Raw genomic sequence first — 19,823 nt, forward strand, 5'->3', positions numbered from 1 at the left:
CGAATAGAGGAGGAGACTGATGGTGTGCGGCAGTAAATTTGGCCGTGGTCGGTGCTGCACTTGCTGTTGTTGCAACGGCGGCGCTGGAGACGGCGAACGTGGGTGCGGCAGCGATCGCGGCAACGGCGGCGTCTCTCGCCCTTTTCATGTGTGTTCTCGGGGTCACCACTTTAGTTTGTTCAAGTTGTACAAACTCATCTTGGCTGGTTTTTGTTTGTTACTTCCACCCAAAAAACAGAAAATACCAATCAAGTCTAACCACCACAGCACCACGCGTCGACGGGTGATATTGGAAGAATCTTCGTAGCGAATGAAATATATCCTTTAGATGTATATGTAAATATATTTGTTAATATTTATAAATTATTTATTCTATGATTTAGTATGTATTTTATATTTTGTTTAATTTAGGTTGATCAGCACACACTCGCTCACTGTTTCGTCGAAGAGTTGATTAATTTCCGTATTTATATTAAAATAACTTTCTCGTTTTCTACGTTCTTCGGTTGTATCAAATGACTTGCAATTCTTCACTACTTAAAAACGCGGCTGTCCGTAGTCAAGGTTGGAGACAGAGAGACCGGCTTATTTCCATGCGGTATTTTCCTGTCCCAACCAAAGAATAAAGAGGAGTGATGAGAGGGCGCATCCTTGATGAACACCGACGGAGATAAGAAATATTTCTAATATACCCAGCATACTTCGAACTTTGCTTTTCGGATCGTAGTAAAGCAATTTAACCCCAGCGCACGAGTACTTCTGGTACTAGATATTACCGTAGAGCATATCAGATGAGTTCGTGTGGCACGCGGTAAAACGCCTTCACTAGATCCAAAAATGCAATATAAAGATGGCTATGCTTCTCTTGGTGTTTGTCCACGAGAAACCGCGTATTGTGTCAGTAGTTCCGTAGTTCTTGAGAAACCCAGCTTGATTCACGGTTGTTTGAATGATGTCGCGAATCCAGTTTTCAAGAAGCATCTGTGTGGGGCAGCAACGGGATCGGACGCTAATTTGAACTTCTGCTGGACTACCTTTCGTTTTCTATATTGAAACAGTGGTGTTTTTTGTCAGTCAGATGATGTTCTACCTCCCTTTATAACCTGACTGAAGAACTCACTGAGTTGAAATTTACTAAAAATATTCTCGCCATCTATCCGTTGCGGCTCGTCGATCGGTAAGCAGAGTACTGTTCTAACGCAATGGAAGTGTTACATATCTTGGGTGCTTGGTGTCGGATTTTGGCAAGTGGACACAGCTCTCTTTCACCATCCCGAGTGTCCAACTTATCGCAAAGATCATTGCGATGTATCACTCGGATAACAGTAATCACTTTTTTTGTTTCCCGGTTGGCATTTTGTAAATTTGACAGTTAACCAGCGTTTTATCGTCGGAAAACTTATGTTAGAGACGTTTCCATTGACGGAACTTCATTTGGACAGCGTGATTCCATAGCCAAGCATCTCGGTTGATTAATCGCTTACCTGGCTTGGTGATTCCGAGGGTTCTATGGGTCGTTTTGTGGTTCGTGTCTTTAACTTGGTTCCACGATTCTTCTACATTCGTAAGGGCTAGTTCTCACAAAATCGCTATTATTCAATGCGCCGCGGGCCAGTGCATTCCTCAAGCTGTTTTATCGATAGTTTGATTCGCTAGACAGCAATCAATGACTGATGTTGATGTGCGATGGTCTTATCGAGAACGGATTTGCAGTCAGTGATGGCGATAAAGTGACTATATGGAGATATAATCGATGTGTGTTACTGTTTCCACTCTAAAATGAAGGAAGATGAGACAATTGTTTGATGAACCATGTTTTCGCAAATACAAGGTCATGAGTGTCTGCAAAATTGGCTATACGCTCACTACTCCGACTGTGTGCTGCAAACTCTTTTCCCCATGCCAACTGTTGCCGCCCCTTCATGGCCATTAAGCTCGCCCGAAATGACGATGTAGTCATCAGCAGGCACGTTACAGGCGTTTGCAACTTAACGTTGCCAGAAGGCATCATGCTATCCAGTGAATGATGCGATCGGCTGATATAATGGTGACCTTAATCAGTCGTCAAATTACACGAATTCTTACTAAAACCCTCTGGGATGGCAATGTCCACGCCACATTGAGTGCATGGGCTAGCAAAATAGAGAAGTTTATAGCCATTTTTGTCGTGTTCGCGCTTTATGTCGCAGCCCTTGGCACTGCACCAACGAGTTTCTTGTAGAGCGCACATATCAGTGCGCCTTTTCAAAGTATGCTGCCCCAAACCCTCTCCCCTTATCTAGGCTTTGGACCAATATGTTATATAAATAACATGGCGGAATTTAATTATGATACCTATAACTATAATTTTCCGAAAAAAAACTCCCTGGTTAAAATGCTGTAATGATGCAGAGTGAAATTAAGATGCAGATCAGAAAGTAATGCTCCACACCAAACATACCGTATAACACACGATCTATCAGCAATTTGTGATTTGTAAAGCAAAATAAACTGTCAATGCGATTATATCGTTATATATCAAAAGGGCAGGAGCTGAGCCAACTAAATTTTCAATTTGAAATTTGTAATTTTTTAAACATTTTTTGATTAACGAATTTTCGCATCTAACGCTCATTTCGCAAGAAAATAAAAGCTAGAAACGGGCGCTATGCCAAATGGGTAAAAACCAATTTTATCGTCTAAACACTACTATTCCTGTTAAACACTAGCTTGCAGTTCTCACCTCAGTGGCTGGTACGAGTTACTAGCATTGTGTAAAGTTGTCTTAAATGTTAGCATTTGAAATTCACAAATCAATAAAAGAGGAAATTTATGAAAAGAACTAACTAATTGGGCATCCGTTCAATTAATTCGGCAAAGCCATACCCAAAAAAAACTCGTTACTGAAAGGGGGGAGGGGGGGGGGGCGCAAGGCCCTCGAGACAACAGGTTTTTCAATATTTTTTTTTGCAAAAAAACTGCATTGCATTGAATTTACATTGAATGAAATTGCATATCCCCCTGTGCCTGTACCAAGAAGACTATACAACTAAAATTAATAACACTGGAGGTTATTAAAAAAATATATTTTATTGATCTTTATGATCCTAATACTAGTACAGTTCCAACTAGACTGATTATTTCTAATACTTAATGCTATCTTAACACCTACGATGCTCGCTCCATTGTTTACTTTTCCCATGATCTATTGTTTTGTGCATCTGTTATGCAGATGCACCTGCAATATTGTTATGCTGTTAAATTCAATAATGTTTATGATTCTATTAAAATGTTTACAATGTTTGGCTTAATAATTCTCATGGGAATTAACTGTGAATGGAAGATAAGCTTGGCGACCCTAGCGGATATTTAACCTCTCCCCTATTTAACTTAAAATTCTCCGGAATTTTACTGGATTGCGAGCTTTTTACAACAATTTTCAATTTTTTGTGTCCATGATATAGGGTAAGTATTATGATAAATAGTATTAACAGAAATGCGATTACAAGTGAACCAGATAGGTAATTTATATTTTTATGAAATTTTAAAATATTGATATGTTCCAAGTTTCTCTTATTTTCTAAAACTATCTCTTTGAAATCAATGTTTTTGGTGAAATTATAATCCGTATTTTCATTATAAAAGAACCTGTCAATAAATTTTACATTTGTGTTACCAAAGGTTTGATTTAGTATCTGGATTGTACAGTTATTGATGTTGATTAAATAGTTACCATTTAGGTGTATGTCTCTGTCGTCACAATAATTAACAATATTAGTTTGTTTAAGATTCTTACAGATTATAGTGTTATCATCAACCTTCACAATTTCTGTTCCAGTATTTTCTACAAGTACGCAATTATTTCTTGTAATACAATTACTCAAAGGTTTCAACTCCCTTTCATAATTCAAGTTTTCATCATAAACATATTTTGTTCCGTTTATTTCTATAAAATACTGATCTTCTAACATTCCTTGTAAATTATTCGTAGTGGGTAACGATGTAATTAATTTGTACTCTTCAATTTTGTAAGAATTTGGAATTTTAAGGGCCAAAATTATTGTGTTTTCCTTATACTTCAGTAGTCGTACGTTCGTACGTTTTTGAGTTTATAAAAGTCCAGTTTAGTCGTCAAAATTTCGGTTGCTGTTAGCATACTAGGGTGAATCAATCCATGTTTCATCATTGCTATGTTGTCAATAATCTGATTTAACTTCTCTTCCAAAATTCGGAGTTTTAAAATTTGGTCTGTTTTCAGTTGGTTTTTTACTAATAATTTTTCGTTTTCTGTCAGTTGTTGAAAGGTTTTACTAATTGCGTTTCGGTCTGACTCTATCAAATTTTTAAGGTATTTAATCGAGTTATTAAAATGAGAATTGAGTTCAATTTGTTTATTAAGGCTTTGAATTGCGTTTTCAGAATTCTCTTCTATTAGCTGGATATGTTCTGCTATTTCCTGTCTATCGTCATCATTCATGGTCCCAAAAAGCCATTTGTAAACGGTGCCTACCGCATTAAATAACCCTCGTTTCATCCTTTGATTGGGATGAGGTTCAATAGCACTAATTTTTGCGTATATGTTCGCCAGTTCCCTACTTATCAATGTATCGTTTTCTATCCTTAGCCTGCTAATGTTGTCTTTTAGTGAGTCTGCTGTCTGTTTGATTTCGTCAGTATTAATCACGTATAAAATTGTTTTAGTGTCCTTAATTATTTCCGTCTGTCCCATGTAAATTGTGGTAAATCCATTACGCGTTTGAATTTCTGTTACTGTCAGGGTTGCGTCTATCTGTGGTGTTGCTAATAGTAGAAGTTGTAGTGCAACTACCCAAACTGAGGTCATCACCTGCAAATTTACGCGGACGTTTTATATTAATGGGATGTTCTCTACCTAATTCTTTAATCCTATATCTAGGTTCGTTCTTATAGTAATTACGTTTATAGTGCTTAACTGGAATAATTCTCCTAGTCTCCCTATAATCTTCTCTTTTTTTATTAAGCTTATTTATATATTTATTCTTGTAGTCCTTCAAAGTCTTTTCAAGTATTGCAGGATCAGCCCGTACTGCTTGATTCGGAGTCATTTTGATAGAAGAGTGATATCTATCGTTATAATTACTTACTGCCCTATGTATTTTCTGTAATAAAGTTAGATCTAATTTCCTCATAGATACTAGTTTTTGGTTTCCAAACACGTTTTACAATTATTAATAACTTTGGTTATCTCCTCGACTAACTTCGAGTAATACAATTTATTTTTTAGACTATTCAAGGTTTCTATAATCCCACTGTGCATACTCTCAACTGTGTGATATAAGGATATCTGTCTATGGATTTCCTCTGCTGTTTTTATTTCTCTAGCCCTCATTGTAGCTTTGATAAATTTTATGTTCCTATCGTGTCCAAATAGTTCAATTAATACTTGCTGAATTTTATTAAACTGATGGTATGAAAGTTCGGTGTAGATTCGTGTTATACCTGGTCGAATATACCTTCTTAAAAGGTCAACCCAATGGTCCCTATCCCTAGTCATATCAATATATATTATTCTACGGTTATGTCCTGATCTACGTCATATGTTAGTATTAACTGCGTTTTATACTTATTTACTATGGTCTCTTTAATAGGAATGTGATCCAACTGTTGTTCATCTTGTGAATGAACTGTAGCGTTATCTGACAAATCATTGATCGATTGGTTATCAGTGGAATTTTCTTTTTGATTAGTGGCTTCTGGAATGCGACTCCAGAAGTCTGCAACCTTGTTTTCCTTACCTTTGATATACTCTATATCAAACTGATACTCTTGTAGTTTCAGTAACCACCGTTGATTACGTTGACTAAATTCTTTCCCTTTATACTTCTTTGTCATATACTTTACTGGTAAGTGGTCTGTTATAAGTTTGAATCGATTACCCCACAAGTAGGGACGGAAATATGTTATAGCCCAGACAACTGCTAAAAATTCTTTATCGGTAACAGAGTAATTTTTCTCATGATCATTTAGCGATCGAGAGGCACACAGGTTGACTATTCTGTGTTACCACGGCCCCTATCGCATAATTGCTCGCGTCGGTAGTGAGTGTAAAAGGTTTATCGAACTCGGGAAATTTTAAAATCGGTTGTTTAGTCAAGACTAATTTTAGTTGTTCGAATGCTTGAATATATTCTGGATCTTTAACATTAATTTTTTTGTCCTTTTTCAGGTATTTGATCATCGGGTGTGCAATTTTTGCATAGTCTTTTACAAATTTTCTATAATAGCCTGTAGCACCTAAAAATCCCCTTAACTGTTTAATTGTTGACGGTAGTGGATACTCTTGTATACACTTTACCTTATTTGGGTTAGGCTGCATACCCTCAGCTGTAAGGATATGTCCAAGAAATTCGGTGTGTTTTTGCATGAAAGAACATTTGTCAAAACGAATTTTTAAATTATGGTCAGATAAAATTTGGAATATTTTTCTTAATGCCTTAATATGCTCTTTTAGGCTAGTAGAGAATATTAGAATATCGTCTAAGTAGACGATGCAGATTACGCCTACGCAGTCTCGAAGTATATAGTTCATAAATCGTTGGAAGGTCCTTGGGGCATTCTTTAGCCCAAAGGGCATTCTAAGGAGTTCGTATAGGCCGTCGGGTGTAACGAAGGCAGTTTTGTGGATATCCCTCGGATGTACTTTTATTTGATGATATCCATGAGCCAAGTCCACGGCTGAAAAATATTGTGCTCGTCCGAGCTTATCTAATAGACTCTCTATGTTAGGTAGAGGGAATTGATCATCCTCTGTGATTTCATTTAACGCCCTGTAATCTACGCACATGCGAAATTTTTGTTTACCTGATTTATCTAATTTTTTTGGTACGATTACAATAGGTGAGGCATATCGGCTGTGTGATTTCCGAATTATCCCCAGTTTCTCAAACTCCCTCACTTGCCGGCGGACTTCCTCCTCGTGTTTTGGAGGAAGACGGTATAGCCTCGAATGGATTGACTGATCCGTTTTTGTTTTTATTTCGTGCATAATTGTGTCGGTGTTAGTTAAGGGATCCCCTTCCTTGTAAATTAACCCACTAAATTCCTTCAATAATTTCTCCATTTCACTTTTTTCTTCTTTATTTAAATGACTTAAGTCAACTTCCCCTTGTTCGGCATTAAGTTCAAAGCACTTGATATTTTCTTCATTTTCTGAAGAATCTATAGATATCTTACTACCATTATTTAGGATGAGACATTTATTCTCAAAATCGAAGATTTTCACAATTTTGGGTAATATGTCCATTCCGATTAAAAAGTCATACGACTTCCCTAATAAATCCCTCTTATACCATTTGATTCTACCTTTTGGATCAAAGTTAAATTCTGTTGGAATATTTGTAATTACTCGTTCAACGCTTTCCGTGGTTGTATGATCTATAGTCTGCAAACGGATGTTAGTCTTATTATTACAATCTACTCTAGCAGAGTTCACAATGCTCATTGTTGAACCTGTATCTATCAAGCACTTGTACAATTTATTATCAATGGTAAGATTAGCAAAGATTTTGTTTCCGAGGCCTAATTCAGAAAAAACTCTGGTTCAATATTATGAACCTCCTCGTTTACTGAATTAGACCCGGGTGATGGGTCAATTCTATTTTGGTTTGATCTTCTATGGGTCACGGTACCTATCTCCATAGGTTCAGGTGGTGGTCGCCTAACCTGGTCAGAACGATTCCAGGAATGTTGTCTATGTTGAGTAGAATTATTATTACTTCTAAACCCAGAATCTCGGAAGTTATTTAGTCGAGAATTTTGTCGATCTTGCCAAAAATGTCCCGAGCTACGTCTGTATTGATTTGATTCTACCCTATTTGGTCTACCAAAATTTGAATTGTATTGTCCATGATTACCGGATTGTTTCTGTCTATTGTCCTGTTTGTTATGGTGTTTTCTATAGTCCTGACTGTTATAATCCTTTCTTTCCTGATATAGTGTTTCTCGGTCTAAATTATCTTGATCGTAGCCCACGTACGAGTATAAAATTTCTTTTACTTCATGTAAATCAAACAAATTTTTTATATCACGTGACAAATTACCACTAACTATTTGCTTAATTCTATTCACTAATAACGCGTAGAAAGTTTGGCGAGTTTCCGCTGTATTCGATTCATAAGTGGCGAATGTATTGATTTCTTCTATAATATATTCAATTTTAGAGTTAAGATCGGAAATAGAACTTACTTTGAGTTGCGTTATTCTTCTCGAAAGATCCTTGTAGTTCGTGGATGGTCGAAAATGTCGTTTGAGTAAATTTCTAGCCGACTCCCAGTTTTCCGGACGATTATTTAACAAAAGTTCCTTTGCCGCTCCTGTAATTTTTATGTTATAAATTGCCTGCCAGGTTTCTTCCCGTGATTCCTCATCGATAGCACTAAGATGACCACCAACGGTTGTTAAAAACTGCGTTAGCTGCTTCCTGTCTCCCGAAAACTCTTTTATGTAGGCAATTTGTTTTATTATTGTTTCTGTTCGATTTGGCCGTTGCAGATTAGCTAAATTCTCCAAAGCTGCTATCAATCGTTGCGCTAATACGTTATCCATTTCGGCTTGAAGGATGCGTCGATGGTAAATAGCTAGTCTGTCTCTACGTTGAGTTTTGAGGTGAGTCTATTTCACTGCACTTTTATATTAGATTTTTTTTTTTATTGCTAGGATTCCAAACCAGCCTCAGAATGTGTTTTAAGACGGATTTATGCTTGTTACTCCGCCTCCTAGCTTTGTATTTATTTTAGTTAATATATTTTTTTTTTTTATAATTGCTTAAACGAATCGCGACGCTCGATTTTTTTAGTTAAAACAACTTTGTTTCTAAAAAATTGTGCCGGTTCTTGAACGAATTTAAAGCACGTAACTTCGCGTATCACTGGATCCTGCTCGATGCATAGATCCTACCGACTGCGTCACTAAAATTAATAACACTGGAGGTTATTAAAAAAATATATTTTATTGATCTTTATGATCCTAATACTAGTACAGTTCCAACTAGACTGATTATTTCTAATACTTAATGCTATCTTAACACCTACGCTGCTCGCTCCATTGTTTACTTTTCCCATGATCTATTGTTTTGTGGATCTGTTATGCAGATGCACCTGCAATATTGTTATGCTGTTAAATTCAATAATGTTTATGATTCTATTAAAATGTTTACAATGTTTGGCTTAATAATTCTCATGGGAGTTAACTGTGAATGGAAGATAAGCTTGGCGACCCAAACGGATATTTAACCTACACAGGAGATTCAACTCCCAGCATATTCTTAGAAATTTTATGGAGACGGAAAAGTCTTGCACTCATTCGACCGCGCCGGGAGTTACGTCAGGCAAATTCCCCGCATACGAGCTGGTGTTAATGCTGTGTATATGATTCTGTACATCGGTGTGCGTCCACGCGGTTGCGAGCATATGGCCGCAAATTGCTGCGAGCACGTAGCAGTATCTGTCATAATAATAGATATTACACAACTGTTTATGGCTTCCCACATCCCAGCGGGAGATAAAGGCAAAGCTTCCTTAAAGATTCATTTCGGATTAATGGTTATTAATCTTAATAGAATCACTAAACGAATGATGCTTCAAAATTCCTCTATAAGAAGCTTGGTGGAAGCAAACACGAGCAATATTCTCGCCAATAGATCCATGTTTGCTCCCCTAACAAGTGAGGAGAAAAAAAATAGATGCATTCAAGAGCAATCTTTCTTCCGTTTCTTTCTGGGAAAAAATAAAGAAACACACACACAAGAAAAACATCTAGGCAACATCGACACACCAATACCACTTACCTACCTCGTCCCTACCTGTAAAGTCCACAATGAGATTCCGTGCCCCTTTGCCGCTGAGGTTGCTCCTCCTGGGGGAGTCTTCTTGGCATGCACCTATTTTTAAAAAGGAAAAAAGTATAATTTGAACACAAAAGCAAAAAAAATTGAACTTTTCTTTTATAAAAAATTGCTATACTTAGGAAAGGTCAATACGTTAACGAATGTCTGTGCAAAATTTCAAGGTAATACTTAATTAGTTTTTAAGTTACATTCGATAGCGCGGAGAAAACTTGTTTTTTGTTTTTTGAAAACGTGAGTAAAGTTTTCCTTCTTGCACTTTGGTACTTCGGACGTTCATTACTTCACTGACTCTCTTGTGATTTTTTAAACTTTCTATTGGGCCCAAAACATTACAAATATAAGCGAATTTTTAAAACAAGAAACCAAAGAAAAATACGAATGTTGGAAGTTTTGAAGGACCGTTCCCCTTTAACCCATTCTAGCGTACTAAGCATAAGTTCGAAAGGAAAAAAGAAATTTTTTAATGTTGATAACAAACAAATGCACTGAGGAAGGAACTGTTGACACATATACATTATAAAAAATCATTTTTTTTTTTCAATTAAACCCAGTGCACATCAGGAAGTTCGAAATCCACTTATTGTATTGCATAGATGGTTAAAAAAAAAAGAAAAAGTTGCCTGACGGTTTCGTCCAGGGCAGAGGCAACTTATCAGACGCTGCGTCACCTCTGCCTTATCAAACGCTGCGTCACCTCTGCCCAGGGAGCAGCGTGACCAAAAGTAACGACAGATGGTAATCGCTTCATTTATATATAATCGCAAACACGTAATGGGAACAAAATATATTCAAGCGAAATCCGTCATAAGTTCAGACCTAAACCAGGCCGAAGAGTCCATACCCACTTGGTGACCGCCAGGAGCACTGGGACCCCGGGAAGCGACTGACTTCCTCTTTTGTAGTCCAAGGATTCCTCTTTTTGGGTTAAGCACTCAAGTTTTCCAAAAAAAAGAAAAAGTTGTTTGAAGGTTTCGTCCATCAGTCACTGCCTCACTAAGTATGTGCGGACTCAGAACTCTCAGCTTCTTCTTCAAAAATAAAAATATGTCATTAAGTTGGCTATCCCAGAATACATTGCAAGACTTTCAGAGCGAAACTCATGTTCCTTTAGATTTTATGAGGGCAGAACTTAGCGATTATTGACTACAGGCTTGGGCTCGAAGGCCCAGGAAACGGCCGTTCTATGCCCTTACCTAATCTGGTGGCACTATGTAAATAGCGTGTTTATAATTACCTGGAGTCCGTAGTTTGGGCAAGTGCATTTGTATTTGTTGTACCTATATTTTGTTCATAATTAAGAGTGATAAATGTCTTCATATCCGAAAGGGATTTTTCCAAACGTGATTTTCTCGAAATGACGTTTTTCACATTTGCGGGAGTTCTAACTTAAAGAATAATAAAATTAGCAAGAATATGAACTAACATTAGGGACAATATCGTATTTTTAAGGGTGCTTTTTTGCATTACTTAAAAAAAAGTTTTCTAATAGCTTGAAAAAGCTTTTTGGCTTCAGATAAAAATTGGAGTCGCTATACGTCCCGCAGTTGGAGAACTCTAGTTATGACCGTCATCGGAATAATGTCCCGTAACTTTTTTACTTTCCCCCCAAAACATGAGTGCTTTATATCTCCAAACTCTTAGAAAGTGTTGAAATAGTTTGGTTCGAATGCTGTTTCCTGCGCAATTAGATAAGTAAAGTAGAATCCATGCTTCCTTGTATGCATAGTGAGGGAAAGTAATTTACTCTCGGAAATGCACTCACTTCAAACAACTTCGGATTTCCATTCATATTCGGCTTCCGGAACCCCTACACTGCATGTCGACGTATCGCTATTCTCGTGCCAACTTGGTGAGTTCAAATTGTCAGGTGCTTGCGGCGAATCGTCCAAACAGCTGTTTGTAGTCAACATTAGGAAGTAAAGTGACAGGCGTTCCGTCCTTGCAGTTTGTTTTTACTTTTTTTAGCGATGGTCAGGTCCTAAGTTTACATCAAAGATGGGCATGTGTTCTTCGTGTTTCAAGGGCTCAACTGACGAAGTCAGCATCGTGAATCCGCCCGCTGTAGGTTCAGAATATTACTTTGTCCTCCTGCATTTATGCTTCCCTTCCAATTCTTTTCGATGCAGGAAATGCGCCGTAAATTACAACAGGAGGCTGCCGAACGCCGCCGCCTGGAAAATGAGAATCGTGGCATCAAAGACCCCGATAAGGTGCGTCGTCAGCAGTTGCGTGCGGAAGAGGTGGAACGCCGCGAGGAAGAAGCTTGGCGTAGCGGCGGCGGCCAACCAAATCTCAGGGTAAGGAAATGGTTCTCTCGGGGAACGCTCAATAATTCCTGCCTTTCTCGTTTCAGTGGCAAACAACTTAACTGCCAGGAATTTCTTGTTACAGGTGTAAGATTTGTAAAGTGTATTTGGAATGTTTTATTAATATATTTCTAATTATGTGCGGGTAACACGCAGTTTCATTAGCACCGCCGAAGGTGGTCACTCGAGTCGTGGCAGCGTAATTAATGTAATTAGCATAGCCGCCGCCTGCTGAAATCCTTCGTAAGTCGCCTAAAATTGCTTATTCACTTGTGTCACCAGGACGTTGGTTCGGGTTTAGGGTAAATGATACTGGTTCGAGTAGTAATTAGAGTATCCATTCCAATTGTGCCTCACTTCATGTCATAAAACTAAAAATATACAGATATAAACAAGTGTCAGATGGCAGAGTGTCAAAAGTAGTTGAAGCGTAGTTGGTTGTGCTTAGTTTGCTTTGTTTGTGGAGTTGTAGTTTTATAAACGTTTGCAGCAATACGTAACATCGCTTCAAGATGGGGAAAGGATTCAATAATTACATGTGCAAGAAATTCTTCCATCCTGCGTCGCGTGATAATCTGAAGCGAGTATGGATGGCGGAGCAGCAAGCGGATGCGTACAAAAAGAAGCAGGAGGAGCTCCGCGCTCAATACGAGAAGGAGCAGGATTTGTACGAGAACAAGGCTATGCTGAGTAAGGAAAGCAAGGACAAGCTGAGCATAAATTTTATGTACGAGCCTCCGCCTGGTGTGCGCAGGGAACGTGAGAAGGAAGACAATGGGCCGGAATACAAGTTCGAGTGGCAACGAAAATACAACGCCCCGAGGGAAAGCTACTGCAAAGGCGACACAGAAATTCGGGACCAACCGTTTGGAATCCAAGTTCGCAACGTTCGTTGCATTAAGTGCCACAAATGGGGTCACATCAACACCGACAAAGAGTGCACCATGTACAGCATTTCAATGAGTGAAGCGCGGAAAATACACTCTGAGGCGGAAGCGAACGTGATCATGTCAAAGGGAGTCCTCGAGGAGCAGCTGAAGGAAGACGGCTTGGCCATGCGCAAGAGTGCAATGACTCTGCAGAGTTTACAGTCATCACACCATCAACTGGTTCCAAGTGACGAAGAAGAAGAACGGCAGCCCGAGACGGAGTTTCTGAAGTCTCTTACGAAGGAGCAGAAGAAGAAGCTCCTGAAGAAATTGGAGAAATTAGAAAAGCAAAAGAAGAAAAACAAAAAGGATAAAAAGAAGAAAAAGGAAAAAGAGCGGGACAGGGATCGTGAAAAGCATAGGCGCCATTGAGTGTCTCTCGCCAACACATATTTCCAAGGAGCTTCTACTCCTAGAAGAGGCCCCTGCAATGAAATCGGTTATCCACATCCAAAAACCACTTCACCGTGGCCGTAACTGCCGCCTTTGTTTGTTCCAACCTCATTATTTTTTTAAGTATTTGTAAATGTAACGAAATTAATGGAGTTTTTTAGAATCGTATGGTGAAAATAAAAAACTAGAATCGATTCACGTGTTTCAGTTAATACGCTTCATGTTTTTAACACATTGTGGGATTGCTACAAATGAACATTATTTGGGAGGCGTTCCTTTGTCTGCTTGGTGTAAACCATGGCTAAATCAGCCTCTCGACCTCGGGTGTTTTTGCCGTTCTGCTGCTGTAGGCTTACATCTTTCACTGCCTTTTTAAAGGTTTGTGGAGAAGAAAACCTTATTAGAATCGATGCGATGTGCGTCTGTCGGTCAAACAAGATTTACTCGAAAACGACTAAAGCAATCCCGTGAATTCTTCGCTTTCTAAGAAGTATATGACATATCAAGGAATATTTTGAATTGAAGAAAAATGGAAACGTGAATAGGAAACTTCTCCCAAAACTTTTACACCGGAGGCTTCCAGCATGCCGTATTCCGACTTGTTTTATCTTGGTGGAAAACTTACAAAGGCGTTGCTGTGTACGTAGCAGCAGTGTGTGGGAAACTTCCCATTTTCTCCTTGTTCCTTACCCGAAGGGCCGCCACAAAGCCTTCATTCGTGGGGAGAACTGCACTTCAAGTGACCAAACCGCCCCCGCCTGAATCTTTTTTATTGTGGAGTTCACCTCTGAATTCAGTATTTTCCTCACGATGTTCTAAGGGCTTATGCTGATTTCCGAAAAGTCTTCTAGACTTCTCCTTTTTGAGTAGAATCATGCTCCGGGTTCTCAGCTGTACAACCACATTCAGGACAAAGAGAAGAATCATCTAAACGGAATCGGTGCAAATACTGCCAAAGGAAAATTGCTTGCTAATCGCTATAAAGCAGACCATTCTCCTTGCCAATGTGGTACTCACACATTTCACATTTCCCCACCGTGTCCCACAAAAAGTGGATACATTTGCTATATTTGCGACCACCGTGTTGAATGCCCCTAATGTTAGTAGTTAGGCTTCCTCAATCCACAGAACATGCGTTGAAATCACCCGATGTGGGGGGAGGGTGTCGACTGCTTCTGATTTGCCAGTGTAATGCAGTGCATGAGAATTTATTTCGTTATTTTTCTTTTGCATGAATATAAGTATTAATATGAATTAACTTTCTTTAATTTGAGGACTCCCTTCTTCTCGCCTCCTCCTTAGTCTCGCAAAGCTCTTGCAATAAGAGGCATCCTTTGGTAGAATGGCCTGAAGATGTCAAAAATCGCGGCAGTCAGGCTTGGAATTTTACGGCTCCACGCGCGGTCGTCCCGGTTTCATTTTATTTTTTTTCAGGTGTTGTATTTACTTCGTTGGTGCATGCGAAACCACCCGATTGAGTATTTTTTCGGATCCGGAAAAGACACGTGAATTTCTGTTCAAGTGAAATGTGAGGGATCGAAGCATTCGGTCCTTCGAATGCTTCATTCCCGAACATGGCTAGCATAGCGCCGTGCAGGCACATGTCGACGAAGCACTTCGATGGAGCTTCAATGTTTGCGGGCGGACCTTTTCGGTCAATTTTGCCAACTTTTTAGGTTTTCGTGAGGCTCTTCCATCTTGGTCGTCTTCGGCCACTAAGGTTGATCCTTTGATCATCGCAATCCTAATTACTTATTACAAACTCCATCACTTCTTGGATTGATTTTCACACGCCCATATTGCTAGTTACATTTGCACCCAAGGCACCACTTTTATTGCTGCGATAAGGCTGATTATGGTCGCTTCGATTGACCTTCCTGGGTATAAGGGCGTATGGCATATCACCTTTTTTGGAGATGATAATCAATTCGGCAGGAAATTTAATTTTGCGTGCCACGCTTTTCTTTCCGTCACCGCCATGCTTCTTCCCCGGTTCCTTTTTGGAGCTTTACTTTCCTTGGATCCATTGAAGTCGGCGCCGATGTTTCCACAATTCTGGTCACTTGGTTGGATTTCCCGTTTTCCGGTGAGAGGCCTTTTTGCCCTTTCAAGCCCTGCGAGTATTCAAAAGAATCGCTTGCTCCCTGTCTATTCCTCTTCGAGTTAATCGCCCTACCACCCCTGGGGGTGTAGTTTATGGTGCTTGAATGGCGTTTGCTTCCTTCCAGGCATTTTTATCGTCCTTGGCACTATTGTATAGAACATGAATGGCTTTGACCATATTTTGGGTGGTCTGATGCACATTGTGTTTGTCCCTTATGAATTCGGAAAACTTATTTTCCCTCCAAGTAGGGCGAACCATGACTCGTCCGTATTTGGACACTGTCCTTTTGTATGGTCTGTTTGTCTCTGATTTCGATCCTCCATCGATGTTGACTACGGGTTAGATCGCAAGATTGTCGAGCTTCTCCTAAATGGGTCCAGCACTTGTTCCTGTGACATCTCCCGACCAGGTGTAATCACCTCATTGTGAACCGATGAATGCCTAGTCTGTGAAACATCTTTTCATGTTTGTGGAATAGGCGTTCTTGGGAGTGACGTACTAATTTCAATTCCGTTTTTTCAGGCTATTTGTAGTATTGGATGCAAAGGAACTTTTCTCCCACCTGTATGATAATAATAATAATAATCGTTGGCACAACAATCCATATTGGATCAGGGCCTTGAAGTGTGTTAGAGCACTTCATTCAAGACCGTAACGGTACACTAGGAGGCAATGTGGTCAGCATTGCGCTCGCCCGAGATTATTACCCTGATTTGACTCAGGTACTCATTCACAGCTGAGTCGACTGGTATCCGACGTCAAATCACGATGCAAATTCCACTGCTACCAGTGAGATTTGAACCGCGACCTTCCGTATGACAGCCTAGTGCTCTAACCACTGAGCTATCCGGACACCTGCGGATAAACATGTCCATGTACGTACACCTATAAATGCGTACACGTGCATGTTCATACGCATCCAGTGAGCATTACCTTATCCAAAAGGGATTCCCCTGACGGTAATTCCACACAAGCCACTTGCATAGGCTGATAAAGAAGCTGAAGCACAGTCTCATTGAAAACCAAAATTAGGTTCGAATGATCGTCCCCACTTAAAAATAATAAAGGGGTTTTGGTATTAGAGCTATAGGAAAATCTGTCGACAATTTCCCCCAACATCGAGCACGTTTGCTCTCTAGCAAACAACTATTTCTTCCACAAACAACTGCCAGAGACAATTCACGTGTTTATCGTTTATTGGCTTCGACTTCCATTCATCGAATCCGCTCTTGGTATGACGTAACCCCATTTAGGGGATTCAAAGATCGATCCTTCAAGTTAAGTGGAATCAGCCGGCAATCTACCTTACAAACGGCAGCAGATAAGGGAGTTGCCTGCTCCTTGCTGTAAAAATAAACGCGTGGTGATTTAACTTGCCGCAACGCTAATCACCATCCGTTCCACAACAGAGTTTGGATAATGCGTTCAGAATTTGAACATAGTAGCCCGTATCCACTGTTGGAGTTGTCATCTACACAATATTCTGAATGCATATACCAGTTAAGGTATTCGGTGACAAATCGACAAAATTGATTTTTTCTTTACAAAATCGAAATTTGACACCGTCGTACAAAATAGATAAGTGTTTAGAAAGGGGCAAGAAGACTAAACACAGGAGATTCAACTCCCTGCACAATCTTTGAAATTTTATGGAGACGGAAAAGCTTTGAACACGTCCGATCGCGGAGGGAGATGCGCGAGCAAAATTTCGCGCATAAGGGCTAGTGTTAGTGCCGTGGATGTGGTGGAGTGCATTGGTGTGCATTACGTGGTTGCGGGCACATGGCTGCGAGCACGTGGCAGCATCTATCATAAATACAGATATTGCTCGGTTGTTTATGGTTTCCCACATGCTAGCGGGAACAGCAGGCAGAGCTTCTTTAAAGACTCATTTCGAATTAATGGTAATGGATTTGAATGTAATCGCTGAGCTAATGGTACTTCAAAATTCCTCTGTAGGAAATTTGGTGGAAGCAAACATGCGCTTCTTTCTCGGCAATTGATCCACGTTTGCTCAACTAGGAAGTGAGGAGCAAATAAGTAGACGCATCCATGATATTTTTTTCGGATGTATCCATTTTCTGCTGGGGTAGGATGGGGAAATACACACAAGAAAACCATCTAGGCGACATCGATGCACCAATACCACTTACCTACATACGTCTTCGCTAAACGAAAAGTGCGCAGTGCGATTCTTTGTCCCTCTGCCGCTGAAGTTCCGTATGTAGACTTTAACATCATATACATCCTTCACCGGTCAGTGGCATGGATTCGACCAAATGTTGAACATATTCGGCTAAAATTTTTCTTCATTATTTGAAAAGACGTTTCATCAAGTACTTTTTGCTCAAACATTCATTACCAACATTACCTACGCCATTCGCTCCGTAAAGCCTCCACACCATGGCACTTCTCTCGCCATGCATTTCAGCGCTTTTAAGATCATTTTTGCTCGAAATTTGTTGACGACGGCTGTTTTGATCCAAAATAGCCCTTAAATTTTCAATTATATTGAGATCCGGTGACTGCACAGGTGGTATTATTAAGTGCGGCAATTCTAAATGAGCCAATATTGAACAACAATCGATTTATTTATCACGCGCTATTCCCTGCTTTTTAGCACTATGCAGACATTTTTTTTCAATATATTAACGTATGAAGTTTAGCCCATAGTGGTTTCTATTCTAAATTTCTAACGCCGGCTGCTGGCGTGTAGGTCAACCACTGTCACCCCATGCTTAACTGTCAACTTTAGATTTTCATTTTACAGCTCAGTATTTGGTTTGCCCCACACATAAGACTGGCCGTCAGAGCGGAAAATGTTGGATTTGGACTCGTCAGTGGATAAAACTTGGATTCAAAAGCCAATGTCTTTATTAATGTGCTCTTTTGCAAACAAAAGACACTGCTGGTTCTTCTTACCTGGCTGCCTCTGAAGGATTCAAAGAATGGTTTCCATACTATACAATTTACCCAGCTCATCCTTAATCACAATGACCACTTTGGAAGCCGATAGTTTAGGGCTTTGTTTTATTTTTCAGACAATGTGTATTGGTCCGCTTTGTTAAAAACTTTATTTGGAGTTTTACTGACTTCATTTTCAACTTTATTCTCATGTACAAAGCGTGATATTATATTTTGAACGTTAGGATTACTTAGACATACTATTTCTGCTATTTTCCGATGCGGGCGATCCTTTTTGAAATGACATAGAACTAACTCTCGTCCTTTAATGGTAGTACATTGCCCCATTGGAATAAAAGGCCTCAATGAACAAGCTGACTGACGGAATATTACTGAAAATACCCTAAATAATTATGAACATGTTTGCTAGCATCAATCAATTGGCATGAAAGTGAGTTTAGTGCTATACAAAAACCAAAGAGGACTCTTTGGAAAATGCCTCTCCGTGTGCGGATGAGTTTTTCGAAGATCTATCCGCAAAGTTCATGCCCGGAATAGTTCGCGTGGTGGGTGCCTTGGCGGTAAATCTTTTAGCATGTTCAGCGTGCTGAGCGGGTAGCACAAAGACCACTCCAATATTCTTTTGCTGTTGGGAGTACGTTGTATAGTCGGAACCGACTGCATATGGCAGAAACTATCCGGTTGATTGTGTCCAGAATATCAACTGCGGGTGTCTCATTGTGGATGACATAATTCCAACAAACCCTCTGCACCCTTCTGTTGGAATTGCCAGTGTTGGTTTTAGATTGCCTAGCAATTTTCCGCCTTAATGACTTTCGCGGACGTTTCAGACGAACTTTCCATGGTGGGTCTCTTCGGTCGCTCAAGTTAATAATACGATAGTGACATTGCAACCTGACAGTTGAAACTGCGTCACACGTGACTGTAGTTGCAATAGCTACATATCAGCACAAAGTCAAAACGCAATATTATAATTGATTTGAAATAGAATGAGAGAATGAGAAAATGCTATACATGCTCTTTGAAAATCGTCCTAAACGTCAGTGGAGACTTCAGTCTGACGGCGAAGAGTGATTCGGCAAGTATTGAAATTATTGCTGGAGTGTGGCGTTATGTTGTGGATGCCGTCGCCATTGTTCTCATCGACTCTTGGTCATCAGTTTCAGCGATGACCTCAAGCCGAACACACTCCCTGATGAAGGCAGAAATCCTTTCGCACAATTACCTACGCGGAAAACGCTCAATAAATCAAGGGCGGCTTACCCTCGCCGGTGCTACTTCGTAGTAGAATCGGATGATAATGA

General features: G+C 39.7%; 2 protein-coding genes across 2 annotated transcripts; both read left to right on the plus strand.

The window, feature by feature from the left end:
• Nucleotides 1–11,742: 11,742 nt before the first annotated feature.
• Nucleotides 11,743–12,317, plus strand: LOC119648986. The gene is made up of 3 exons (XM_038050909.1): nucleotides 11,743–11,923; nucleotides 11,989–12,159; nucleotides 12,216–12,317. Exons 1-3 carry the CDS (start codon nucleotides 11,858–11,860, stop codon nucleotides 12,228–12,230), a joined length of 252 nt encoding a protein of 83 aa, XP_037906837.1. The 5' UTR covers nucleotides 11,743–11,857; the 3' UTR covers nucleotides 12,231–12,317.
• Nucleotides 12,318–12,543: 226 nt separating this feature from the next.
• LOC119648985 (corepressor interacting with RBPJ 1) lies at nucleotides 12,544–13,684 on the plus strand. Its single transcript, XM_038050908.1, has one exon. The coding sequence runs from the start codon at nucleotides 12,681–12,683 to the stop codon at nucleotides 13,467–13,469; it is 789 nt and encodes a 262-aa protein (XP_037906836.1). The 5' UTR covers nucleotides 12,544–12,680; the 3' UTR covers nucleotides 13,470–13,684.
• Nucleotides 13,685–19,823: the final 6,139 nt, after the last annotated feature.

Source organism: Hermetia illucens, chromosome 2, assembly GCF_905115235.1.
Source record: "Hermetia illucens chromosome 2, iHerIll2.2.curated.20191125, whole genome shotgun sequence".
NCBI classification, from domain to species: Eukaryota; Metazoa; Arthropoda; class Insecta; order Diptera; family Stratiomyidae; genus Hermetia; species Hermetia illucens.

Bases quoted from the DNA above. Each gene is read 5' to 3' on its own strand.
- LOC119648986 (XM_038050909.1), top strand. From the start codon at position 11,858: ATGGGCATGTGTTCTTCGTGTTTCAAGGGCTCAACTGACGAAGTCAGC. The intron at 11,924-11,988 runs GTAGGTTCAGAA...TTTTCGATGCAG, and splicing joins GCATCGTGAATCCGCCCGCT to GAAATGCGCCGTAAATTACA.
- LOC119648985 (XM_038050908.1), top strand. From the start codon at position 12,681: ATGGGGAAAGGATTCAATAATTACATGTGCAAGAAATTCTTCCATCCT.